This window comes from Canis aureus, chromosome 4 (assembly GCF_053574225.1).
Source record: "Canis aureus isolate CA01 chromosome 4, VMU_Caureus_v.1.0, whole genome shotgun sequence".
NCBI classification, from domain to species: domain Eukaryota; kingdom Metazoa; phylum Chordata; class Mammalia; order Carnivora; family Canidae; genus Canis; species Canis aureus.
Genome location: NC_135614.1, coordinates 60,742,372 through 60,768,267, shown reverse-complemented (window position 1 = coordinate 60,768,267; position 25,896 = coordinate 60,742,372). Strand labels below are relative to the sequence as shown.

At 56.2% G+C, this 25,896-nt stretch overlaps 1 protein-coding gene and 1 long non-coding RNA gene across 2 annotated transcripts; one reads left to right on the top strand and one right to left on the bottom strand.

The window, feature by feature from the left end:
* Nucleotides 1–1,028: 1,028 nt before the first annotated feature.
* LOC144312821 (uncharacterized) lies at nt 1,029–6,249 on the bottom strand. Its single transcript, XR_013378446.1, has 3 exons — nt 5,985–6,249; nt 4,935–5,064; nt 1,029–2,073 (listed from the first exon to the last, which is right to left on the bottom strand). It is a non-coding gene; the product is annotated as an uncharacterized LOC144312821 (long non-coding RNA).
* SLC6A7 (solute carrier family 6 member 7) lies at nt 3,881–23,490 on the top strand. Its single transcript, XM_077895915.1, has 14 exons — nt 3,881–4,042; nt 9,690–9,873; nt 11,526–11,657; nt 11,844–12,078; nt 12,531–12,669; nt 14,149–14,283; nt 15,329–15,432; nt 15,563–15,687; nt 16,372–16,484; nt 16,716–16,847; nt 17,316–17,415; nt 17,611–17,711; nt 18,252–18,419; nt 21,795–23,490. The coding sequence occupies exons 1-14, from the start codon at nt 4,010–4,012 to the stop codon at nt 22,002–22,004; spliced, it is 1,911 nt and encodes a 636-aa protein (XP_077752041.1). The 5' UTR covers nt 3,881–4,009; the 3' UTR covers nt 22,005–23,490.
* The last annotated feature ends 2,406 nt before the right edge of the window (nt 23,491–25,896 follow it).

Sequence of the window (25,896 nt, the reverse complement as noted above, 5' to 3'; positions counted from 1 at the left end):
CCTCTGTCTGGCTGGAAGTCAGTGGCCAGGCCTGGCAGGCTAGATAGGCTGTGGCTGCTGCCCACTTGTGAGGTGGGGGGGGGGGGGTTGGGGGGCCCCACAAGTTAGGTTGGTGATCACCTGTCAATTGGTCTCTGAATTTCAGTAAAAAGGAAACTTTTAACTCCAACAACTTCTAAGCAATGCCTTGGGCTTAGTAGTGAGCTCTCTATCACTCAGAGATTTCCACCAGGGCCTGGGGCATTGTGGCTCAGGAAAGGGACCCCTCATGTCCTATCAGACTCTGCAGCCAACCCAGGGCTAAGAGGTGTTCCAGCCTTCCCGTCAGGAATAGCTGCTGCCGCTTCTGTTGTGTGTGTAGCGATTTTATGTCATCCTCCCCCAGGTGGCAGGCCCTGACCTGGTGCTGGAGACTGGGGGTCCAGACAAACGTCAGATATGGCTTGATCTGGTCCTCAAAGGCCCATGGTCTGGTCATGGCCTCTAGCAAATCGGAAGTATGCACATCAGCACTGTTTTTCATGCAATTTCCCCTGTAGCTCCCTAATGCCATGCCCAGAGCCTCAGTGTGTGGGGGAGCCAATCCCATCGATTGCCGAGAGATGGGTGTGGGCAGAGCAGAGACGGCCACAGCTCTACTCTAGGGGAGGACTCAGCCAGCATGAGGAACAGAGGAGGTCTCCTGCCGCCCAGGGTACATGTGTGTGCATGTGTGTGTAACGGGTTATGATGGGGGGCAGGAGGACTGCGGAGCTCCGAGGAAACCAGCCCGGCTCCAGGTGGATGAGGTGCCCACCAATGGGACGCAGAACCTGGGAGGACAGCAGGCCTAGGACAGGGCCGCTTTGGAGGGCAATCCTCTCCCAGCGTGGCTGTTCCGGAGCCACTTTCTCTGAATCATACCAGATGGACTAGCAGTCTGATTCCTCATTTTTCACAGTCGCCACTCGCTGGTGTAACAAAACACATGCTCTGCAGTGATAAAGTCTGAACGTTTTAGCAAATTAAAAATGTTTATTTATATGCACTTAAAAATATCTCCCTATATAATAAAAGGAAGTACATTTTCATCTAACACTTTCCTTAAATCAGCACACATCTCCATTCTGGTTTGATGTGAGACCAGGAGAAACAGAGAGAGAACGAGGGAGAGGTGGGAAGAGGGGGAAGGGAGATAGATTATTTACTGGTTAGGATTCCTAAGTGGTCATTCTGCCCAAAACTACACAAACTTCCTCTGGGATCAGGGAGCAGAGTCGGTGGTTGTAGCAACTGTCAAATGTGCTTGGTGGCTGATCTCATAGCCAGTTGTATGATAAGACTGGGGCCTACATGGGCAGGTTGGCTTACGTGGACAATATCTTCTAGAAAATATTGGGGTTTTGTTTGTTTGATGAAGACCAGACTTTCCCACCAAGGGTTGTAGTGATAGGGCAGAGGATCTAGAAGGCAGAGCCTGTGCAGGGTCAGACTCCTAGATGCCAGGAGTAACCCCGCCTGTGCTTTACACAGTAGTTGTGCGGGTCCTGCCTGCCTATTCTGGGCCTCAGTGTACCCATCTGAAAAGTGTGAGCCTGGATCCATTTGCACTCACAGCCCCAGGGACTGCCAGGGATGTTCAGTGGTCACCCCATGACACGTTTGCTTGAGGAAGGCTAAAGATCCAGTCCTCTTCCCTCCCACTTCTGCAAGGCTGGCGGCTCCCCCCAGGGCTGAATCCAGGGGAAGCAGGCACAATGGGGAAGGGGCCATAAAGAGGCCAGTCTTCCAGGGCTCTTGAGCCAATGCCTCACCTCTAGTCCCTCTTCCTGTAGTTCTCTGGACCTTCCATAGGGTCTAATGATGGGGTTGTTGAGCACAGCTACAGCCTGTGCTGTAAGAGAACTGACAGGCCCTAAGTGAGGGGCAGGGGTGAGTCGTGCCTGGGTCTTCTTGGATTCAGGAGCCATGGGCTTCTCCCCTCTCCAAAGCCCAGAGATTCCGTGCTCTGTGTGACCTTGGGTATATGACTTCACTCCTCTGAGACAGTTTCCTCAGGTGCAAAACAGAGATGCACAAACCAGTCTTCCCAAGCTGTTGGAAAGAATCATAAGTTAGATATTGGATATAATCCTTCATCCAATGAACACAGTAGGGTTCCAAGAAGGCTTCTTCCATTCACATTCATGCCTAAAGGGCTCTTTCCTCCTGCATCTGGAGACCCCCTGGCCAGCCCTTTGAGGCCAGGTTTTTTTTTTTTTTTTTAAGATTTTATTTATTTATTGAGAGACACACAGAGAGAGGCAGAGACATAGGCAGAGGGAAAAGCAGGCTCCCTATGGGGAGCCCGATGTGGGACTTGATCCTGGACCCTGGGATCATGCCGTGAGCCAAAAGCAGATGCTCAACTACTGAGCCACCCAGGTGTTCTAAGGACATGCTTAAAGGAAGGAGCAGCTGGGTGGGACCTGGGGAGGAAAGGTGGGCCCAGGACCCAGCCAGGCCCTTTACCCAAGCCTGTACTCCCATATAAACCCCTCTTGCTTCCTTCTAGGCTCCAGGGGTACGAGAGACAACAGGCCCTTATACTCACTCTCCCCAATGGGTTGTGGTGGGTGGTAGGGCAACCCACTATGTTCAGGCACTATGGCTTAGTGCCTGAACCGGGACACTGGAGTGAAAGGGGCATGATTTGTAATGCATATGCCAGATCCACTAGCATGTATGAGACCAATGGGCATGAACGCTCTAGCTAATAATTTTCCATCCTAGTCACAGGCTCACACAGACCCTCACAAGGCCCTGATAGGTCAGTCAGGCACAGCGTCCCTGATGGCTCATTTTAGAGATGTGAAATTATAACATTCCTGGGATCATACTGCTGGTGGCTAAGAACCCGGGTGATCATGTAAGTCACAAGCCATCGCAACACGGTGACACTTACTTGCCCTATCTGTTCTTGCCCAAACCTCCCTGTATCTCTTTCATCCCAGGGAAAGGAGAAATGTTCCAGACCACCCAGAAGGTCCATGAGGCCTGACTCTGTCACTGGTGTCACTCACTAGCTCTGTGACCTTGAGTGAGTAACTTAACCTCTTTGCTTCAGTTTGCCCATCTGTAAAATAAGGATGATACCATCTGTCCCTCCAGGTCACTGTGTTGAGACAATATGAACTGGCCCAGGATCTGGTACAATCAATATTGGTAGATTAGGACGATTGAATAAATACCTGATTCATGGCTGCTGTTCCTTTTGTTGGCAAGAGTGGGCAACTCATAGTCAGTGAATGTCAACTGAGCCCCTACTATGTGCCTTGCCCTGCACTACATGTTTTCTAGGCACAATCTCCCTGGATTCCTCACCTTATTGAAAGGGTGGTAAGATTCTTATCCCCATTTTCCAGATGAAAAGGCGGGGGGGGGGGGGCGATCTTATTTAACGTGGGCAAGGTCACACAGCAAAGAGGAGGAGGCACTGGCTTGGCGGAACCAGGAGCGGGCTGTCAGTGTCCATGCACGTGGCCTGCCCTTCTCATTGCCCAATGGGAGAAAGGGGGGCCCAGAGAGGGCAGGTTACTTGCCCAAGGTCACGCAGGAGACGGTGGCCGAGGCCTCCAGACCTCCGAGGGTTCCCGTCGCGGACCCCCCTCCTCCTGCGCTCGGGCCCCTCCAATCCGCAGCTCTGCGTGCGGGGGCGCGCGCATCCCCCGGCTGTCGGTCCGTCAGCCCGTCTGTCTGGGTGTCTACGCGGGCGCAGCCGTGCACCCCTCCCCAGGCTCGGGCGCTGCGCAGGGAGAGGCAGGGCGTCCGCAGCGCCCGGCCCGCGCCCCGCGCCCCACGCCCCGCGCCCCGCGCCCCGCGCCCGCAGCCGCCAGACGGCAGCGCCTGCGCCCGCGCCCCCCCAGCCGGTGCGCGGGAGCCGCCGGGGCAAAGTGGGCGGCCGGCCGGCGGCGCGGTCTCCGGCTCGCTCGCTCGCTCTCGGCTCCCGGGGGAAGCCAAGCCGGGGAGCCCCGGCAGCCCGCCCTCCAAGATGAAGAAGCTCCAGGGAGCTCCCCAACGCAAGGTAGGGCACGAGGACGGGGGCGCACCTGAGGGAGGGGAGCGGAGGCCCGCCCCCATCCAGGCCCCGGGAGGGTCTGAGAGGGCGCCGGCCCGTCCCGGCTCGGGGCTGGGGGAGGCCGGGCTGAGCTAGGTCGCAAGGAGGGGCGGGGTCACGGCCTGCCGGGGGGTGGGGGTGGGGGTGGCGACGCGGCCGTCCCCATCTGGGGGTCGGGGTGTGGTGTGATGGGGCTGGGGCTCAGTGGGCCAGGCCCTTGAACAGGTGTCTGCACCCCCAGGAGGCACGGGGTAGGGGTGTCTGGGGCCGGGCGCCCACCCTCTCCAGTACCCCAGCCGTTCCCCCCAGGGGCTGATTGGGGTCCGGGCTGTGAGCAGAGCTGAGCGCCAGCCTCTAGCTGGACTAATTTCGGGGGTGGGGGGCGGGGGGCGGGGAGCCGCCCTGGTGCTCCTGCGTGCGCTCTACCCTGAAGCAGCCTCGCAGAGCCAGCAGGGGGTCGCTGTCTTTCCTGCCCAGGCTTTTGCCCTGCGGGGGGGCCGCCACCTGCTTCCTGCCCATCCGCTTTAGCTCCCCCGCTAAGACCCCAGGCTGCCCATCAGCGGGGCTGGCCGGAGGCAAGGGCAGGGTGGGAAGAGAGGGAGACCCAAGGGATCTGGGGGTGGGGTGGAAGCTGGCATGAGAGAAGGGCCAGCTCTGTGCTTCTGGAGCCCTGGTGGAGCCCACAGCCCCTCCCCACCTCTCCTGTGGGGCTAGACCCTCCAGCCAAGTCGCCTGTGGGGGCGGGGCGTGGGCAGGGAGGAAGAGTATTGGGTCAAGTTTTCTCGCTTTTGGCTTAAAAGTACCAGTCCTAGCCAAGGAGTCAGAACTCCTGGGCACTATTTCTGCAGATACCACTTACCCTGAGACTTTGGGCAAGTCCATTCTCTAACCTGGACTATCATTTGATGATCCAGCTCCAGTATCAAGGCACCAAAGCAGGCCCCGCTGTTCCTGAGTGGGGCCTGGGGGATGTGGTGACCCCGCAGGGGCTGGTAGAGGCAGATGGGAGAGAGGACTCTGAGGGGCTGGTGTTATATTGACCACTTCCACCCCCATCCCCCTCCCTCCTGCCCCTCATTGGAGCCTTCTCCCCCACCCCGCCCCACCCTGCAGCTGGGCGGAGAACCACTGTGATAAGTGGGTCTTTTTTATTCGTTGACATGAGTGACTTCTTGGGGCTGTTTGTGGTCTCTTGGGTCTTCTTGGGTCCTGCTCCCCACTCTTTTCCATTCTCCTACTCTCTCCCCTTTCTCTCCCCACAAGAGCTGCTGTTCCTTACTGCCACAGGGCCACACCGTGTGTATAGCCACGTTCTGTGAAGCCTTACCTGGGAGCTGTGTCTTGTTATCCCCACTTTATAGACAAGGAGAAAACAGACATGGGGGATGCAGCTTGCTGCTTTCCCAAAGAGGGGCTGAGCAACCTAGGACCATCAGGGCAGGGTGGGGCCGCCTGGCTTCAGTGTCCTCTCCCTTGGTCTCAAGGTGAAGGGGGCAGGGAGGGAGGAAATGCCAGGTATCAGCCAGGGAATAGCATTGTTCAGAGATGAGCCCTGGGCTCAAAGTCAGGGGTGTGGAATCTGGTTTTGCTCTGCCCTTATCTTGCTATTTGACCTTGGACTCATCCCTTCCCCTCCCTGAGACTCAGTTTCCTCATCTGCACAATGATGAAGTTGGACTCCAAATTTCTATTGTCTCTCTCATCCTGCAGAAGGTCTGAGAGCCTTGGCTTGGGGCAGGCTAACCTCTCCCAGAGCCTGCCACTGCTGGTGACCTACATCTGTTGGTCCCTAAACAGAGGGGGTGCAGGCCTGACAAACTCAGGATTACGTTCCTGCGTGACTCGGGATAGGCAGTGGGGAGTCGGAGGTGGGATCTTCACGCCCAGGCGGAAGTGTGAAGCGACTCACCGAGCTTCCAACGCTGCCCCATCGATTTGGTTACTTGTCTCCCAGGCAGTCCCATCCTCTCCATGCGCCAGCCTCCTGGGATTCGGCCCATGGTGGGCTTGGGGGTTCCGGGTGGTCTTGGGATTGGCTCATCTTTGGAGGACCCAGTCCCCTGTCCCTGGAGCAGGAGCAGGCTTCCCTCTGATTGGGGGAGGAGGGGGACAGAAAAACTGGCAGCATCCTGCTCTTGGAACTCTTGTCACCATGGAAACAGAGAGCCGGGACTGCTCTGTGAGCAGAGAAAGGGCAGCAGCTTCTCAGGAGGGATCAGAGGAACCTCATTACTGGGCCCTCCTGCCAGCTGGCCTGACGGGGCTGGGGGGCTCACAGGGTGACCGGCCTGCCACGCTACCCCGTCTCAGGGGCCAGTGTCAACTGGCTGCTCCTCCATCCCTCCCGGAGCTCACCTGGCAGGGAGTGATTCCAGGGGGCCCGTACTCACCCAGCCGGGGAGGAAAACTGTGGAAGCACAGTGCTAAGAGGGCTGGGGCGGGTTCCAGATAGGTCTGGGGGCTGCTGCTACCCTCAGCCCAGCGTGTCTGAGATCACCACAAGCCCAATTACTGGAAAAGCAGCTTGTTCACGTTCGTTATCATCATCTCCAAGACACATAGTTATGCCAGGCTGTCCCTGTTATTACTGCCCTTCTGGCCAATAGCCAGCCTCAGGCAGGATTGTTACCATGGTCGCCACTGTCACCGAGAGCCAACCAAGACTGTTACCCCCAAACCCATCGCCTGACCCTGTCACCGCAGCTGGATGCCTCCAGTCCTATGACACCTGCACTCTCCTTCCACCTCTTTATCCCGGCAATGCTCACAGGACAAATGCCAGGCAAAACCCCCTCTGTCACCACCCAATTTGTGTGTGGACACCCACTTGGCTGGTGCCAGGAAGAGCAATTTTAGGGGAAAAAAATACCTGGTCAAAAAAAAAAAAATACCTGGTCAGTAGCTGATTCCCAAATCCCTGTGCTAGGAGCCAATCTGGTCTTCAACCGCTGTGAGTGTCTCTAGCTGAGGGTCTGGTGAAGCTTGCCTCACAGGCCATTAGAGCCAGAAGACTAATAGATGGACCTACATTTCTCAGAGTAAATCTCAGCATGCAAGATTCTTAAAACCCTTTCCTTCAATAGAATTGCAGAACACTGTCTATTCTAATCCCCATTTAGATAGTCCCAGTGGGTATTGATGCATTAAAGGATCTGACAAGTCCTGCAACAAAGAAAACTGTTTTGCTTTGTGTTAATCCAGTGTTCCCCCAATTTCTTTGACTCAAGAAGAAGTCTTGAGCGTCTATGAACATCCCAAGGGATGAGTTTTTGGAAACACTGATCTATTAAATTCCCTCAGTTTCGAGATGGGGAAACTGAGGCCCAGAAAACTCTTCCCTCAAGTCACACCATGAAGTGGCACAGACTTGGGACTAGAATTGTAGTCTCCTGACTCCCAGTCCAGAGGTATCACTGTTTTCTCACCACTATTTCTCAGTAGAAGCAGGAGGGTCCTTTCTCCTTTCTCAGAACCGTGATGTAATTAGACAATGGGCTTTCTTTCTTTCTTTCTTTCTTTCTTTCTTTCTTTCTTTCTTTCTTTCTTTCTTTCTTTCTTTCTTTTTTTAAGATTTTATTTATTTATTCATGAGAGACACAGAGAAAGGCAGAGACACAGCAGAGGGAGAAGCAGACTCCCTGCAGGGAGCCCCATGTAGGATTCCATCCCAGAACCCCAGGATCACTCCCTGAGCCCAAGGCAGACATTCAACCACTGAGCCTCCCAGGTTCCTGACAGTTGGCTTTCTTTGCAGTTCCGTCCTTCTCTGCCATGGGTTTGAATTTCAGAGGCAAGTGGGAAGGGCATGGCTGACCCTTTCTTCTGACCCATTCCAGGAGACACTTTGGGGAACTGCTCTCTGAATTTTAGGTAGTTGGCCTGGTGTCCTTGGGCTTCCTTGCTGGCCCTCAGCTTGAGCGGCTCACAGACATCCTAACTCATCTGCCGGGCCAGCATTCTGAGCAGCTGGAGGAGAGCCTCCATTTCCCAGCCCCAGTCTGGAGGGAGAATGCCCAGTGGACTTCTCCACCCTCCTTGAATCGCAGGCAGGGATGTTAGGGACAGCTGGCTTCCGGTCCCCTCTGTGCATGCATCTCTCCTGCAGTGACAAGAAGATTAGGACTTTTGTGAGATAGATTGGAACTCAGTAGCCTCTTCCTAAAATTCACAGTCCTCCGTAGATCTCCTTGAGCCACCAGAGCATAAATCGAATTCCTCCCTTGGGGTAGCTTGTGTTCCCTCCAAGTCCTCTTCTATCTGTGCTAAGGGCCCCTACTTCTTCCCCTGTCCTTCTGTGACTGCTTCTTCTGAGCACCCTCCTGTCTGGCCACTTGCCCTGTAGACATGCTCCGAGCTATCTGTGTCTTTCTTAAAATACCATGCCTGGAATGGAATAGCAAAAGGCAGCCCTGGAGGTTGGACACTCGAGCTTCACCGCTGAGAAGCTCTGGGCTTGAGAACTAGCTCTCCACCAGCCAGCCTTGTAAAATCTCGGGTATGTCCTGACACCTCTTGGAGCCCCAGTGGTCCTCATGATTAAAATAGGACCCAGCAGCCTGGCTGGCTCACAGGTTTAGCGCTGCCTTCAGCCCAAGGCCTGATCCTGGAGACCCGGGATCGAGTCCCACGTCAGGGTCCCTGCATGGAGCCTGCTTCTCCCTCTGCCTGTGTCTCTGCCTCTCTCTTCTCTCTGTGTTTCTCATGAATACATAAATAAAATCTTAAAAAACAAGCAAACCAGGACCAAGAGGTGCCTGAGTGGCTCAGCTGGTTAAGCATCTGCTTTAGGCTCAGGTCATGATCACAGGGTCCTGGGATGGTGCCCCTACATTGGGCTCTCTGCTCAGCAGGGAGTCTGCTTCTCCTCCCTCCACTGCTCCTCCTCCCTCTACCGGTCCTTCCTGCTCATTCTCTCTCTCTCTCTCTCTCTCTCTCTCTCATGCTCTCTCTCTCTCTGTCTCTCTCAAATAAACAAATGAAGGAATGCCTGGGTGGCTCAGTGGTTGAGCACCTGCCTTTGGCTCTGGGCATGATCCCGTGGTCTGGGATCGAGTCCCACATTGGGCTCCTTGTGGGGAGCCTGCTTCTCCCTCTGCCTATGTCTCTGCCTCTTTCTGTGTGTCTCTCAAGAATAAATAGGTAAAATCTTTTAAATAAATAAATAAATAAATAAATAAATAAATAAATAAATAAAATCTTTAAAAAATAAAACAGCGCTTAAACAAGTACTTAGCTCAGTGTTGTTCTGAGAATGAAATCAGCATATAATAAGAGCTCAGTACGTGGTAACCATTATTAAGATCATCGTCATCGTCATCAACATAGGACCTCCCTTGATTTGACCTCTGTGTCAACTGAACTAAGATCAAGCTGGCTTTCTTTGTGCCTGAGCCACCCTGCTGGCCTCATAAGTCTGTAGTGACCTGCAACCCCCAGGAGCTCCTATGTATAACGTGAAAGCCCAGGTCAGAGCACTTGATTTCCTCACCCAGGAGAGTATCTCCATATTCAGCTCTGTTTGATTTCATATTCTCATTTTGGGTGTGGGGCGGGATGTGTCTCACAACCTGGCCTCTTCTTTCTCCCTCACCCCTTTGGTCTCTTTTACTGGCAGCCCATTACCCCAGACCTGCTGATGACCCCCAGTGACCAGGGCGATGTAGATCTGGATGTGGACTTTGCCGCAGACCGGGGCAACTGGACGGGCAAGCTGGACTTCCTGCTGTCCTGCATTGGCTACTGTGTGGGCCTGGGGAACGTCTGGCGGTTCCCCTACCGAGCCTACACCAACGGAGGAGGTAGGGGCCCAAAGGGCTGCTTGTGGGGCATCTAGGCTAGTAGGCCAAGGCTTGGGGTGGAGTGAGTTTTTCAGTGGCATTAGCCACCACCTCCTAGATGGCCCTGAGCGGAATTCACTGAAAGCAGTGAAATGGGGCTGGGAGAACCGAGCTCTCTCTGCCTTGTCTTTTTTCATCACCCCAACCCCTCCGCTCTCTCTACCATGCCCAGAGTGGATTCCTACTCACCTCCCCCCACAAAGCCTGGGCCCTGAGTGATGGGCAGAGAAGCTGCCTCTGCTTCATGACAGCAGGCTGTACCTACCTGCCTGGCAGTGATCACTGTGCTCTCAAAGTTCTCCCATCCCTCCTCCTCCCCTACCCCCTTCAGGACATCACTCCATCCGTCATTCCCACTTGTGAATCTTCGATCTGTCCTCCTCTTCTGGTTCCTTCCACTCCGACTGCAAACACCAAGTCCGTCCCACCTTAAACCAATCCTCTGTTGTCCCTGCTTTGCCATCAAGTGACTGATCTGAGTCTTGTTAACAATAGCTGGGGTTGAGCACTCACCATCTGCCAGCCCCAGGCTTGGTGCTCTCACTTAACCCTGATGACAACCCTCCTGGGCGGGTACGGTTGCCTTGATGTGACAGCCAGGGCTTGGAGAAGCCAGGTTCCTTGTCCAAGGTCACACGGTGGCCTACCCAACATTCCACCTCCAGGACTACTTTGTCCAGAGCCAGTGTGCTCCCACCACCCACCCTCGAAGCCTCCTTCCATCTCTGCCAAACTCCTGGAAGAAGCACCTATTGGCAGAGCGACAGAAATAGTCCAAATAGGAGATGAGGCAAGGAAAAGATGAATTGCTGTGACCGGAAAGTGTGAGACTGGAGCTGGCCTCTGATGCTCTAGGAACTCCATAATGGCCACAGTCCTGTCTGCTCTCCCTTTCCCTGGCTCCCAATTCTGTTTCTCTCTCAGTGCTGACCTCATTTTTTCCTGGGGCCAGCTCCCTCCTTGCAGGTGGGGGAGGGGGTGGCCACAGACAACTCTACAATGACTTCATCCTCAGAGCTGTTCTCTCTGAGCGCTTCCATATAGGATCTCAGGGAAGGTGTCTTAACTGGCCTGGCTCCCAGAAGGGGTGGCTAGTAAGGGGCTAGCATGACCGACAGCCCTCCCAGAGCCTGGTGGGCAGTTTTCTAAAGGAGCTGGCTGCCAATTGGAGAAGCCAATGGGGAGGGGTGTGGGACACAGGGGACGACTGGTGGCAGCCGCCAACACCTAAGGTGGCGTGGCAGAGAGGACACAGGAAGGTAGATTGGGGCCAGATCCCGAGGGCGTTCGTTTCCTACTGAGGAGTTTGCACTTTCTCCGGCAGGGCATTCCCTCAAGTGTTCCTTCACTCACTCAGTGTTTGCTCTGAGCCCAGCCCTGCCCTGGGCACTGGGGCTGCAGAGGTGAGTAAAGCCCCGCCAGCCCCCTTAGCCCTCAGTGATCTGATATATATCAGTCCCAGTCCACAGGAGAAGGACTCCGTGGGGTCGCAGGTGTCTGCCATCAGGACGGGGGCGGGGCTGGGCCTCAGAGGAGCTGACCCACCTGAGACCTTGCCGACCACCCTCCTCCTCCTCCTCCTCCTCCTCCTCCTCCTCCTCTTCCTCCTCCAGGCGCCTTCCTCGTGCCCTACTTCCTTATGCTGGCCATCTGTGGCATTCCTCTCTTCTTCCTTGAGCTCTCTCTGGGCCAGTTCTCCAGCCTGGGACCCCTGGCCGTCTGGAAAATCAGTCCCCTCTTCAAAGGTGAGGCCTCATAAGTCATGGCAGGGGTCCTGGCCTGGGGGAGGCAGGGAGGTTGCCCCCCATGCCTCAGCCTCTCTAGGCAGAGAGGGAAGCGAAGTCCACAGAGGGAGGATGGCTTCTGAGGCCCCACAGCCTGGCCCACAGGAAGGCCTGACCTGAGGGCAGCCCCCTCTCCCGCACGCCCAGGTGCCGGCGCGGCCATGCTGCTCATCGTAGGCCTGGTGGCCATCTACTACAACATGATCATCGCCTACGTCCTCTTCTACCTCTTCGCCTCCCTCACCAGCAACCTGCCCTGGGAGCACTGTGGCAACTGGTGGAACACGGACCTCTGTCTTGAGCATAGAGGCTCCAAGGGTGGCAATGGGGCCCTGCCCCTCAACCTCACCAGCACTGTCAGCCCCAGCGAGGAGTACTGGAGGTCAGGCCACTGCCGGCCCAGCAGCTGTCTGGGAGGGCCCCAAGCTGCTGGGGTGGGGGGTGATGACAGGGGCAGGAATGGGCCGGCATCCCCGGGGGGCTCAGCTTGTACCTGGAAGGCCGAATCCCGGTACTGGTGTTAGGTGGACTCTGGCTTCTAATCCCAGCTCTTCGCCGACCAGCCGTGTGACCTTGCGCAAAGTATTTGGCTTCTGATACTTTATCTTTGAAGTGGGTATGATAATAGTATTTCTGAGGGTCGTTGTGAGGCTTAAAGGAAGGAAGTATAAATTGTGCCACCAGCCTATTGGATAATCATGCTCAGTAAACCCTGGCTGATAATCATGATGCTGATGACACCAGTAATAGTAACCTTGCTGGCCACAGCTTTACCCCATGCCCGTGGAGTGTGGCAGGGTGACCAGAGGACACTCAAATCTTCATCCCCCACAGCCGCTACGTTCTCCACATCCAAGGCAGCCAGGGCATTGGCAGTCCCGGGGAGATCCGCTGGAACCTCTGCCTCTGCCTGCTGCTTGCCTGGGTCATCGTGTTCCTCTGTATCCTCAAGGGTGTGAAGTCCTCGGGCAAGGTGAGCCCTGGGGGGTCCTAGAGGCCTGCGGGGCTGGGAGGGGTGAGGGCTTCCTGGAGGAGGCAGCAGGGCATGGACTGAGCCTGAGAGGATGAATTGGGAAGAGGTTGGGAGTGGGGGTGCGGGTGTGGGGGGTGGGAAGCACTGCTGGAAGAAAGATTTGGAGGTAAGGATGGACGGTGGCTAGGCTGGTTCACTGGTTCACTAGACTGGAAACTTGTCAAGGATGGCCCTCTCTGTTACTCAAGTTTGTATCCTAACCCAGTGCTTGGCACTTTGAAGAGGCTCTGCAAGTTGGCTTATTGGATGCTTGGAAGGTGGGTCTAGGTGTCGGTACAAGTGACTAGAGCCCATTTGGTCTGTTGGAAAGTCCAAAGGGTGTGCTTCAGGTACAGCTGGTCTAAGGATTCAATGGGTGTCATCAGGAATATGGTTTTCTGGGTCTCTCAGGAGTGCCTTCCTCCAGTTGGCTTCCTTCTCAGGCTTCATTCTCCATGAGGGTCCCCTTAGCAGCTTCAGGCTTCCATCTTACCTGCCTACCCAAGAGTTCTCTCTCTTGCCCCAGTTTTCAAAACCCCTAGAACTGAGTCTCACTGTGTAAGCAGGGTCATGTACCCATCCCTGAACCAGTCACTGTGTTCAGGAGGGTGGGGTGCTGTACTTGCCTGGGCCTCGTCATATGCCCATCCCCGGAGCTGGGAATGGAGTCAGCCCCAGCTAGGGAAAGTCAGAGGATTGGTATCTGAAGGAGACCAGCTGGATGCTAGGAAGACAAAACCACAGATGCCCACCTGATGTTATGAAGGGTGGAAAGGACCATGAAGCTGGCTTAGAAAGACTTGGAAGCCTTCTGAATGGTTTACTCAATCATTTATAAATTAGAACTTGTCCCTGTGCAAAGTGCTGAGAAGTGTCACCCACGAGGAGTGGCACCAAAAGAAAGACTTAGAAAGGTAGGGTAGAAACCAATGAGAAAGAGAGAAATGATCAAGGTGCAAATCCGGGCAGTGGGGAGCTTGAGACCTGGTGGTGTTTACCGAGGAAGTACCTGGAGGTTTGGGAACAGATGGAGACAGGGTAGGGGGGACTTTGGGAATGTGCAGTGGCAGATGACCACACAGGATGGGTTGCATGGGCTGGGGGGCGAGGGAATGAGCATATGGCAGGAGGAGAGTCTCATAAACCCTAGACAAGGCCTCTAGGCAAGGGCTGAGGGTGGCCTGGAGTGGGGCGCAGCAGAGCTGGAAACAGGATGGGTTGGGGACACCTCAGGAAGCAGTGACAGGGTTTTAATGAAGGATCTGTGTGTGGAGGGTGGGAGGCGGGGAGGGAAAGAGAAGCATCATAGATAATGGCTGTTCTCAGCTTGGCCTACCCAAAGGTTGAGGAGGCGAGTTAGGTAAGACGGGGATTTCTGGAAGAGGAACAGGGTAGAAGCAGGGTCCTCCCTGCCTGCCATCGCCACTTATCACATCTCAGGTGGTGTATTTCACGGCCACGTTCCCCTACCTCATCCTGCTCATGCTGCTGGTCCGAGGAGTCACGCTCCCAGGGGCCTGGAAGGGCATCCAGTTCTATCTCACCCCCCAGTTCCACCATCTGTTGTCTTCCAAGGTGAGGCTCTCGGGGCTGGGGCGCAGAGGGAGGGATCAGGCCTTAAGCCAGGGGGCAAAAGGAGGAGGGCCCCCTGGAGAAAAAGAGGGCAGCGGGTAGGAGTCCTCCGTGTGGTGGGCCCTTGGTACCACACTCTGTGCTCAACACTGTGTCTCTTTCATTTCTTATTCTTCTACTTCAGAAGTAGACATTATTACAAAAAAAAAAAAAAGTAGACCTTATTCTGGGGCGCCTGACCGGCCCAGTCAGAGGAACAAGTGACTCTTGATCTCAGGGTCATGAGTTTGAACCCCACATTGGATGTAAAGATTACTAAAAAAATAAATAAACCTTAAAAAAAAGTAGACATAAAAAACAAAAACGTAGACGTTATTCTCCCATTTTACAGGCAAAGAAACTGAGGCCCAAAAGAGTGATAAGCTTAAGGTCCCATGGCTAGGGAGTGGCAGAGCTGGAGTTCCAACCCAGATGTGTCTGACTCCAAACCCCAAGGAGGGCATTAGTAATGACAGAAACAGTACTGCTGACGGCTAACATTTCTTATTTGTTAAGGGATGAGTGCCTGACCCTGCCCTAGCACTTGGCACGTAGGTAGTCATGAATCCTTACTGCCACCCTATAAGGGAACTCCTCTTCCTATCCCTGCATTACAGAGGGAGGTCCCGAGGCTCAGAGAGGAGAGACCATACAGCCACAAAGGAGGGAATCACATTGAGGGCCCTCCAAATGCAAGGAGGAAGTAAAGGGGTTCCATGGGCTCGTTGTCAACATGGATCTACTGAGAATTTACATAAGACACGACTTCCTTCAGAATTGGACCCACCTTAGCGATCATCTAGATTCTGAATGGGGAAACTGAGGCCAGGAGAGTTTTTTTTTTTTTTCCTCCTGACCTACTCTGGGCCAGGCTCTTCACCACACCGTTCCCTGGACCTGTTGGCTAGCTCTCGCCCCACCTCCTCCCTCCTCTTTCCTTGGCCCCCTGGACGTGGCTGTGGTGTGCCAGCCCCTTCGCTTTGCTCTCCCTCTGTCTTCCCTGCCACAGGTGTGGATCGAAGCTGCTCTTCAGATCTTCTACTCCCTGGGTGTGGGCTTCGGGGGTCTGCTCACCTTTGCCTCCTATAACACATTTCACCAGAACATCTACAGGTCAGTGCAGCCTGACAGACCCTGGGGCCAGAGCAGGGAGGAGAGAGGCTGGCCAGGGCAGGCCTTGCGGGGTGAAGGCAGGGCCTGCTCACTCCGGCCTGGGCTTGTGTGCCTGGACTTCCCCTGGCAGAGACACCTTCATCGTCACTCTGGGCAATGCCGTCACCAGCATCCTGGCTGGCTTCGCCATCTTCTCTGTGCTGGGCTACATGTCTCAGGAGCTGGGTGTGCCTGTGGACCAAGTGGCCAAAGCAGGTGGGCCAGCTGCCCAGCGCTGGTGGGTGAGGGTGTGTGTTGGGCACAGCTGGGGCTGGGCAGGGGGCACACGTGTGGACCTGCAAGGTTGTGGATGACTGTGGCCAGTGTGTGTGTGGATGTGCGCACATGCAAAGGAACGTGTCTTACCTGGTCTCTGGGTGTGCAAGTGCAAAGGGTGTGGGTGGGCAACCTGTGTCTGCAGAGAAATGAATTTCTGTGCGAGATTGTCTTCTGTTTTGTTACATCTCAGCAACTCGCCTTGCTTGTCCAAATGAGTCATTTCCTGTGTCAAGATGTCTTGTGCCAGTGAATGGAGGGTTCAAGTGAGGATGTGAATCAGTGTCCTGTGCCAGTGGATGTGTCTAAGTATGTGTGGAGTGGGATTGTTTGTGTAAATGATGGTGTACATAAGTGTATTCAAATGAGGTTTCCTAGTGAGTCTTGTGTTTGTGCTCATTATTAATTCATTTATTTTATCACTCTGTGTTCATTGCACACCGGCAGTGTACTGGCCTGTGTCCTAGGAGTTAAGCGTTTCAAGTGTGCAGTCAGTGTGCATCTCTGGGTTTGTGACCCTAGTGTACCCAAGCGGGTGTAAGCGACCCTGTATGTTTGAGTGTGCCTACGGGGGCCTACCTCGTGCATGCCCCGGGCTGCTGACCCTTTCTGCCCTTGGCCCAGGCCCCGGCCTGGCCTTTGTCGTCTACCCACAGGCCATGACCATGCTGCCTCTGTCGCCCTTCTGGTCCTTCCTTTTCTTCTTTATGCTCCTGACTCTTGGCTTGGATAGCCAGGTGAGCCTTGTCTGTGCCGGCGTGCACCTTGCGGGGTGATGTGCATCTGGGTGTGTCCCTGTGTGATGTGTGTCTGTGTGTCCACACGTGATGTGTTATGTGTATGTGTGTGTCTGTGTGATGTGTGTATATCTGAGTGTGTGTGTGTCTGTGTGAGTTTGTGTGTCTGTGCACGTGTGTATGTGTGTGTGGTGGGGCAAGAATTCTGACACCTCCTTCTCTCCTCCCCAGTTTGCCTTCCTGGAGACCATCGTGACAGCTGTGACGGACGAGTTCCCATACTACCTGCGGCCCAAGAAGGCTGTGTTCTCGGGGCTCATCTGCGTGGCCATGTACCTGATGGGGCTGGTCCTCACCACCGATGTGAGTGCAGGGAGAGTGGGCAGCTGGTGGGGGAGGCAAGGCCAGGTGCCTGCAGCAATGTCTGTGACTACTCGCGGGGCCACCTGCTTCTTCCTCTTTGGGAGGAGGCTAGCCCACCCCAGGCTCTCTCCCCCCGAGGCAGCTTGGCCCTGTGGCCCAGAGTCCTGGCTTTGAAATAAAAGACCTGGCTTCAAGCCTGGCTCCTACACTTACTGAAGGACCTCAGGACAAGTGGCTTCACCTTCCTCAGCCTGTTTTCCCACCAATAAAGTGGGAGCCTACATCTAGGATCATTGTGAGGCTCCGATAAGATGATGTGTATAAAGGCTCAGTGGGTGGACAGTGGTCATGCTGTCATCATCTTGCCATCACCTGGCTGCTTCCTGCCCACTCCCTGCCTGGAGAAGGGGTTGCATGACGGAGCAAGACTGGGGTGAGGGAACCCCAGAGCTGTGACTTGTGTTCTAGGGAGGCATGTACTGGCTGGTGCTTCTGGATGACTACAGTGCCAGCTTCGGGCTAATGGTGGTAGTGATCACCACGTGCCTCGCCGTCACCCGGGTGTATGGTGAGAGGGGCCATGGGCTAGGGAGTTGAGGCTCCCCACAGTGGGAGGATGGGAGTCTACTGTGGAGCGCCCCCCTGCACTGGGTCCCTGCTCCCAAGGGCCAGCGTCTCCAGTGGGTGCAGTGGGGTGGAGGAGGGGCTGCTGGTGCTCGTGGGGGGTGCCAGTGGGGCCATGCTCCTGTCCTCCCCTGTGCAGGCATCCAGAGGTTCTGCCGAGACATCCACATGATGCTGGGCTTCAAGCCGGGCCTCTACTTCAGGGCCTGCTGGCTGTTCCTGTCCCCGGCCACACTCCTGGTAACGGGTGGGAAGGAGGGCTGCCGGCTGGGACCCAGGGCTGAGAGTAGGGTCCCCTCCTGGGTATTCAGGCTGGTAGGACTGCCCTGGCCCAGAGTGGACCTCTGTCGGGGCTGAGGGGTGGGTGGGCATGGGGATCTTGGTCTACTGCCCTCCCCCTTGATGCTCCCAGCTTTTGGGCTGGGCCTAGCCCCACGTTCCGTTAGCAAAACGAGTGGGGCTTTCTCAGGCCGCAGGGCCTTAGGGCTGGGGCTTTAGGCTGGTGTGTTGGTGCCTATCTGTGCTTCTCAGCCTTGGAATGGGAGTTCAGGCACAGGCTCTCTCAGGAACGGGGTGTTTCAGAGCTGGGCCGTCTCAGGCCTCACAAAGGCTCCAAGGATAGATGGTCTCAGGTTCTATACAGCTTAGGACAGGCTTGTCTCTGACACTGGGTGGCTCTGGGCTGAGCTCTCTCCAGCCTTCAGGTAGCTTAGACCTGGGTTATCCTAAGCTCCGGGGCCTTTCAGAAGCCCACCGTGATGTTGGGGCCCCCACCCACAGGCCCTGCTGGTGTATAGCATCGTCAAGTACCAGCCCTCAGAGTATGGCAGCTACCGCTTCCCAGCCTGGGCGGAGCTGCTGGGAATCCTGATGGGCCTGTTGTCCTGCCTCATGATCCCGGCCGGCATGCTGGTGGCTGTGCTTCGGGAGGAGGGCTCGCTCTGGGAGGTAAGTCTGCCCCGCCCTTGTCTGCCCAGCCCTCCTGCCCTGGGCCCACCTGCTAGAACAGAAAACATCTGCCCCAGCACCTTACCCAAGCCTCACGGGCTTTTCCAACCAGTAGCCTGAGCTATGAATCTTCTCAGACCTGCTTAGAAAGAGGTAGGCTCAGGGGGCTTAGGGTCCTTCCCCTGGCACCCATGGGGCATCTGAGGTGGGGGGAGCCCAATCCAAAGACCACAGATGTCAGCCAATGCCTGCATGTCTTGGGGAGAGGACAAGGGAATGGCCCAGGGTGCCACTGTGAGTGGGGCAGCGGTCAGGTCTTGAACTCTAGTCACCAGCCCAAAGCTACCCTATGGAACTCAGGGTCAGAAGGCAACATGGGGACCCCAGAAGGTGAGTTGTCACCCTTCTCTCTGCTTCAGTGCATGGGTGACCTGGGAATGGGCTGGTGGTGGGAGCCCTGCCCACACCAGGCTTTGTGAAGAAATCCAGAAAGCAGAGGATGCAAGTTGTCTGGGCATGGGGATCTGCAGGTCTCATCACAGGAGAGTGGGCCAGTCGATGTGCCATGATGCTGTGTGACCACTGCAATGCTCTGCACCTCTCTGAGCCTCACCACGCTCTGTACTTCTGAGGCCATGGGTGTGGCGTCCCTCCGCTGGGGAGAGGCCGTCACTGTGAGCAGAGCTGAGTGAGCCTCCTAGGGTCCAGAGAGAGCCTAGGGACCCCCCACACACACCCCATATATCCCATCAGGGGTATGCTGGAGCCAGCTGGTACTGGTTCATGAGAGCTAAGAGCTAATTATTCAGGGATGTTGTGAGCCAGTTATTAAACCATTGGTTACTTGGAAATGACCTTGGCGGGGATATTTACACCACTGGAATTGGCTACAAGGCAAGCCTCCTGCGCCCCTCCACCCACTGCCCCCAGCCTGCCTGCCAGCACCCTAGTGCGCCCACTCCCCAGGCTGCTGCACTGCACCTCCGCTGGCCCTCACCCCACCTTCATATCTCCGCCTGGAAAGAGGCTCAGGGCAGAAGTGGGCTGTGGCGGCACCACCCAGACCACAGGGCAGTCCTGGGGTCCAGCCCTGCTCTGTGGACACAGAGCTGCTGTGTGACTGGGAGCTAACCCCTTGCCTTTTCCCAACCTTGGGAGCCCCACCTGTGCTACTAAGGGAAACTTGTCTCCTTGCCAGAGAACCAAGGTGTCTGCAAAGGGAAGGAGGAGAGGGGTGTTGCCCAGGGTGGAGGGCCCCAACCCCCTGGACTCACAGTGCCCCAGCCTCGCTAAGCTTCCCTCCTGCCCTGCTGCCGCAGCCACCAACAGCCAGGTGGAGGGCCATGCTGTTGGGTGGTGAGCACTGCAGAGGAGTCCTTGGCCGGCTCCAAGTACCAGCTCCAGAGACCAGGGCTTCCAGCACTGACACATTAGGAGGAATCCTGGATCTGCCGTTTGCCAGCCGCGTGGCCTTAAGCAAGTTAATGCACCTCTCTGAAACTTGCTTTTCTCTGTCCTTAAAGTAAGGGTTGCTGTGAGAAGAAAAGAAGCTCATCAATGTAGTGAGGAATGGGAGGGGCAGGAAAGCAGAGCATTTTAAAAGTTTAGGATGGAGTCAGACCGCCCAGGTTCAAACCCCAGCATCACCACTTCTCAGCCGTGTGACCTTAGCCAAGTTCACTGACCTCGCTGAACTGTACTTGCGGATGCGATCTGTGGGGGTGGAGCGTGAAGGTCATAATGCCCCTGTCCCAGGGACACTGTAAGGATGAAGCAGCCCACACTTAGCACAGGGCTGGGACACGGTGAACGTGTTGTTCCCCACCAGGGATTCTCACGGGTGTGATTTTGCTCTCAGAAGCCATTTGGTAATGTCTGGAGGCATTTTGCTTGTCGTAAGAGGATAATGTGCACAGGGGATGCTACTGGCCCCCAGGGGCAAGAGAGCAGGGATGCCATTAAACATCCCCCAGTGCGCAGAGAGCTCTTACACAGGGACTCTCCGGCCCAAAATATCCAGAGCACTCAGGTCGAGAAGTGTTGGTCTAGGCTCTAGCATTCAATTGGAAACAAATCTAAGTCCTTGATCTCAGGGAGCTTGTGTTTTAGTGTGGGAGACAGACAATAAACAAGTACATAAAGATAGTGGTAAGTGCTATACTTTAATGATAATAAATAAAAAACTGAAACAAAAGCAAAGTTTAGGAATAGAGAATGGGGGAAGGTATTTTGGCCAGGGTGGCTGGGGAGACTTCTGTGAGGGGGTGACAGACACTTGGCGAAACCAACAAGATGATCTATGTGGATGTCTAAGGGGAGAGCATTTTAGGCAGAAGGACAATCAGTGCAAAGGCCCTGAGGCAGGAGAGGCTGGCATGTTTGAAGGTGGCAAGGAGGTTGACAAGACTGGATCAGTGGGTGCCGGTGGAAGAGTGGCAGGCAATGAGATCAGGGAGGTAGACAGAGGCCAGGACATGGAGGCTGTGGTAGGCACTTTGGGCCTTAGTCCAAGTGAAATGACAAGCCAGTGGCAGGTTTCTGAGCAGGGGGGTCACGTGCTCTACAACAGTAGCAGTTCAGTAAGTGTCACTATGCTTGGAGTATGGAGCCATGATAGACCCTGGGCTAAGGACACCGCACACATATTCCTCCTTGAATCTGCACACAGTAGGCTCCACTTAATGTTGGTCGTCTGTCCTCCTTGAAGGGTCTGGGGCTCTTCTCCCCTCAGGGCAGGCAGAGGGCTTTGGGAATGGTCTGGGAAGGGAGGAACCCTAGAACGTTCAGACTTAGTCATTATCTTAGTCACGTCGCTCCTTCCATGGAAACTGGGGCTCGAGGGGGAAAGATCAGCCATCAGAGTCAGAGCGAGGCCAAATGTGAGACGCTTGGAGGGTCAGCGACAATCCCTGCCTCAGGCTCCCAGCTCCTGGCTCTTCCCCTAAGCTCCCAGCTGCTTAGGACTCAGCATTTAGGGGAAGGGACCCAGAGCGGGCTCCTGGATTGGCTGGCATGGAATCATAGCAGCACCACTTACCGGGCCCTAGCCTGTTCCCAGCGCCCTGCTAACTGCTCCGTCTCGGTGCCTCCTGACAACCCTGTGAGGGCATCATGATCCCCAAGTTACAGAGGAGGAAGTAGAGCACGGAAAGCTTAAATCCCATGGCCAGAGGCCACCCAGCTTGCAAGTGACAGAGCAGGACTCTCATCTGGGCAGGTGACTCATTCGCCTGGGGAGGTGCCACTGCCCTCGCCCCCCCGGGATCGTGGCAAGGGCTGACCAGGTGATGTGGTTAGGTCTCTGCGGGTGCCTGGCCCCCCGGAAGCACTCCGTGAGCGCCGGCCCTTCTCACCGCTGTCATTGCTCTGCCGCAGCGGCTCCAGCAGGCCAGCCGGCCGGCCATGGACTGGGGCCCGTCGCTGGAGGAGAACCGGACTGGCATGTACGTGGCCACGCTGGCGGGGAGCCAGTCGCCCAAGCCACTGATGGTGCACATGCGCAAGTACGGAGGCATCACCAGCTTTGAGAACACTGCCATCGAGGTGGACCGCGAGATCGCCGAGGAGGAGGAGTCTATGATGTGAGCCGGGAGGCAGGCGGACAGGAGTCCCCGCCGGCTGCAAAGGGTGGCCGTGCCCTGCGGGGTGCTGAGAGGCCCGCGGCAGAGGTTGCCACGGTGGGTCCCCAGTGCAAGTCCTTCCTTGTGGCCTCTGCCTCTCCTGTGTCTACCTTCTCCACACACGCACACAAACCCACTTGAAGCTCAGTCCTCATTCTGCAGGTGGATGAACTGTGGCCAGGGAGGAGGGACTTGCCCAAGGTCGCATGGCAGAGGGGACTGGACCCCAGGCCTCCTGGCCAACCAGCTCCCTTTCTTACCTGGAAGCTGGCATCGTTCTCGCCTCTCTGTTCAGGGCCCAGACTCCTCTCTTTTCTAGGGGAGCCTGCCCCACACACTTCAAACAGCCAGAATCCCGAGCTGGGCAGGGATGCTCGGGGTATGGCGAGGCCCACGAGGCCCCCCAGGCACCGAGGGTTCGCAGTGAAGTGAGAGAAAGAGCCTATGGGCTCCCATGCCAGGGCCAGGCTTCCTGAAGGTGGTGAGGTCTGAGGGCCCTGGACGATGGGAAATTGGGAGGAGGGCAGGGTGTGGAGGCCCCAGTGTAGCCCCTGGGCTCCCCACCACCACTTGGAGCCCAGGGCAGAGACCTGGGTATTACTAGGTTACAGCAGGGTCCAGGGGGCAATGTCGAATGAGGGGGAGGGGAGCAGGGGACAAGGGGGGGCAGGGGTTTGCATGATCTTGTCGCGCTTTAGATAGAATATCTTTCAGGGTCAGTGTGCAGGGTGGATTAGAGGGGACAGGGTGGCGGTGGGAGGCCCGTGGGGGGGCGGGCGAGAGGGGCTGGTGGCCTGAGGGGGTGGGGGTAGGGAAAGGAGGAGGTCCCCACACTTTTTTTCCCCTCCAGAGAAACAGTTATTTTATTTTGACCCCACACTTCTAAGAAGGGCCCTCGGCTTCCCTCACTGGACCCCATGCCCTCGGGTGTAGGGAGCGCGGGCGTGATCAGGACAGAGGACCAAGTGGAGAGGTGGGCGTGAGGGGTCCTAGTCAGGCCCCAAAGCCCCTCCACTCCATTCTCCCTGTTCCGGTGGACCTCGCCGTCTCCTCTGGCTCCAGGCACTGCTGGGAAATTGGCCTTGGCCGGGGTCAGCCAGGGCGACCAGAAGGCTTGGAGGTGGTCTGCACACACGACATCTGTCCTGATGCTGCACACTCTGCTCGGGGGCGGGGGTCCCTGGGCCCAGGCATGAGGGTGGAGGCCAAGAGCCAAGGGCAGCCAGCACCTCAAGCTTGTGGCCAGAGGCCTTGGCATCTTCAGCCCCGGGCACAGGAGGGGCCGTCCTGGGGTTCCCCCTTCCCTGAGATGTGGAGCTTGCCAATGTGCCCGGGCGGGGCAGGGCACCCTCATGGGCCGCCTGCGCACCCCCTCCCTCCAGCCGTCTCCCCAGCCTGTCCGTGTTCTGTTGGTTTACTGTTAATAAACACCAATGAGGTCATCCTTCCTACCCCTTCTCCTGACTGCCGAGAACCGTGATGTGGGCAGCACTGGGGTTTCCAGCTTCTGTGGGACGGATGAGGGAACTGAGGCTCTGCTGTTCGCTTTCCTGGCTCTCCTGGCTTCTGACACTTGCTGTCCCATTTCTCTGTGGCCACGGTCGGTCAGGGGAGTGGGGTTGGGGAAAGGGGGGCGAAGACGAGGAAGCCCTCCAAGACAACTTAGCCCCCCATTATACATACAGACAAACTGAGGCCCTCCAAGGCAGGGAGGCCTTGCTCACAGGTACCCAGCGAGGCAGGCAGAGGCCCGGGCAGCTGACATTCCCCTTCCCAGCTGCAGCTGCTCCCAGCCTTACCCCAGGTGTAGCCGGGGCTGGGAGACCAGGGTAGGGAGGAGCCCCGAACCTCCCAGGCTGGAAGAATTTCCTGGTGCTCCCCACCCCCTCCTGGCAGGACCTTGCCACATAAAAGAGCCCCAGGGCCTTTCAAATGCAAGGCCCAGGTGTTTCAAGAAAGGCTTTGATTGGGGGTGAAGAGGAAGGGCTGCTGCATATTTTGTATATTAATAAATTTCCCCTAACAAAGGGCCGGGCCCCCTCCTGCCCCTCTTTGTTTGGGGCTTTGGGGCTCTAGATGGAGGGAAGCATGGGTTTGCTAATGTGCTGAGGATGCAAGAATGGACTTCCCAATTCAAGATGCCTCTTCCCACACCCTGGGGACAGGCTCCAACCAGGCTAGGGCTACCGGGCTGCTGGCTCAGGGGCCCCATCCCAGGAGGAAGCACTCTTCAGGCCCTCCTGGCTCTCTCTGGGACAGACCCCAGGCCATGGTCCTGTGAGGATCCCGCACTCAGCCTCTTGGCTGCAGCCTGGGGTCCTAGGGGTTGGAATGGGCGATCCCGGAAGCCTGGGCCTCTCTTCTCCTGGGTTCCCAGTCTGTAGTTGGAGGATTCTAGGAGTCTATGGAGCCCACCAGCTTCACCTCCCCCTGCCTCACTTCCCCTGCCTTGCTTCCTCTTGCCGCTCCTCCACTAGTTCACCGCCCCAACGCTTGGGCCTGAGGTTCCTGGTCTGTCCTCCCTGGCCCCAGTCTTCCAGTGTCCTGCTTCTCCCCTTTCTGCTTCTCCCAGATGGCCTGTCCTGTCCCATCACCTCCCCTCCCATCCCTGCCTCTGCCACCAGCGCCATCTCCCCACGGCCCCCATCCCCATCCCTTTATTGACTCCAGGTCTCCCTGGCTCAGAACAGACCCCAACCAGGCCCCATGGCAGTGGAAACTTACTGGAGACCAGGGACCCCCCCCCCCCCCCCCCACTGCAGGAATCCATGGCAGTATAGTGGGCCGCTCAAGGAAGACCCTGTTTGGAGTGGAACCCCAGCATGCCATAGCAGGTGACAAACCCAGTGCCTGCAGAGCAACCAGGCGAGCGAAGCTGTAGGTATGAACAGCAGAGTAAGCAGTAACTGACCCTTAGTGAATGTGGCAGAGACGAGTCAGGAGTGGGGACAACATGCCTCTCTTCAGGGGCCCAGTTTGCCAGATACTGCAGCTTTTTAAGAGAAGTTGGAAGTTTGGACTTTTGTAAGAGATTTCCCATTTTATTTATCTTTATTTTTTAAAAAAATATTTTATTTACTTATCCATGAGAGACACAGAGAGATGCAGAGAGAGAAGCAGGGACACTAGCAGAGGGAGAAGCAGGCTCCATGCAAGGAGCACAACGTGGGACTCGATCCTGGGTCTCCAGGATCACAATCTGGGCTGAAGGCAGGCACTAAACTGCTGAGCCACCTGCGATGCCCAAATTTCCCATTTTTAAAATGATGAGCAACTGATTGAAAAGAAGTGAAATAGCATGGCTCCCTTAGGGTGACTCGGAGGCCCACTGCTCTGCAAGAGGCAGGGGGTTAGCAGGGCTGTGTCCCATGATGAGAAGGTCCTGGAAGCTGAGGCCAGGCCCAGAGTGGGCCTTGGCCTGGCCTCACTCAGTGCTCTGCTCCCCTTCTCATAGCTGATCTCTATGTCCATGGACTCCTGGCCTGAGGATGCAGCATATGTGCCTGGCTCAGGTGTGGACAGGGCGCCCTGGGGCTCTTCATTCCTGTTCCAGGAACATTCTAGGACTCATCAGAGATGGTGTTCTCTTGGGGGGCATTGGGAAGCACTGAGTGGGGCACTGATCACCTGCAGTCACTTCCAGCCTATGATCCGTGGGAGCAAATATCTGGGAGGCTGAGGGGGAAAGACAGGGGGGAGGACTCCATACCACTAGAGTCAGCCATAGTCCCAAAGTTAAGTGAGGGTGAACAGACAGTTCCACCAGTTACCTTGTGTTTGGCTCTCAGTAGGCCCCACCCTCTGTGTTCCCCTCCACCACCCCAGCTAAGTTCACCTTGTATGGTGCCCTGAGCAGG

Coding starts and splice junctions, on each gene's coding strand:
- SLC6A7 (XM_077895915.1), top strand. CDS start 4,010: ATGAAGAAGCTCCAGGGAGCTCCCCAACGCAAG. Junction 14,284..15,328: donor ACCATCTGTTGTCTTCCAAG/GTGAGGCTCTCG, acceptor TCCCTGCCACAG/GTGTGGATCGAAGCTGCTCT. Junction 15,433..15,562: donor TTTCACCAGAACATCTACAG/GTCAGTGCAGCC, acceptor TTCCCCTGGCAG/AGACACCTTCATCGTCACTC.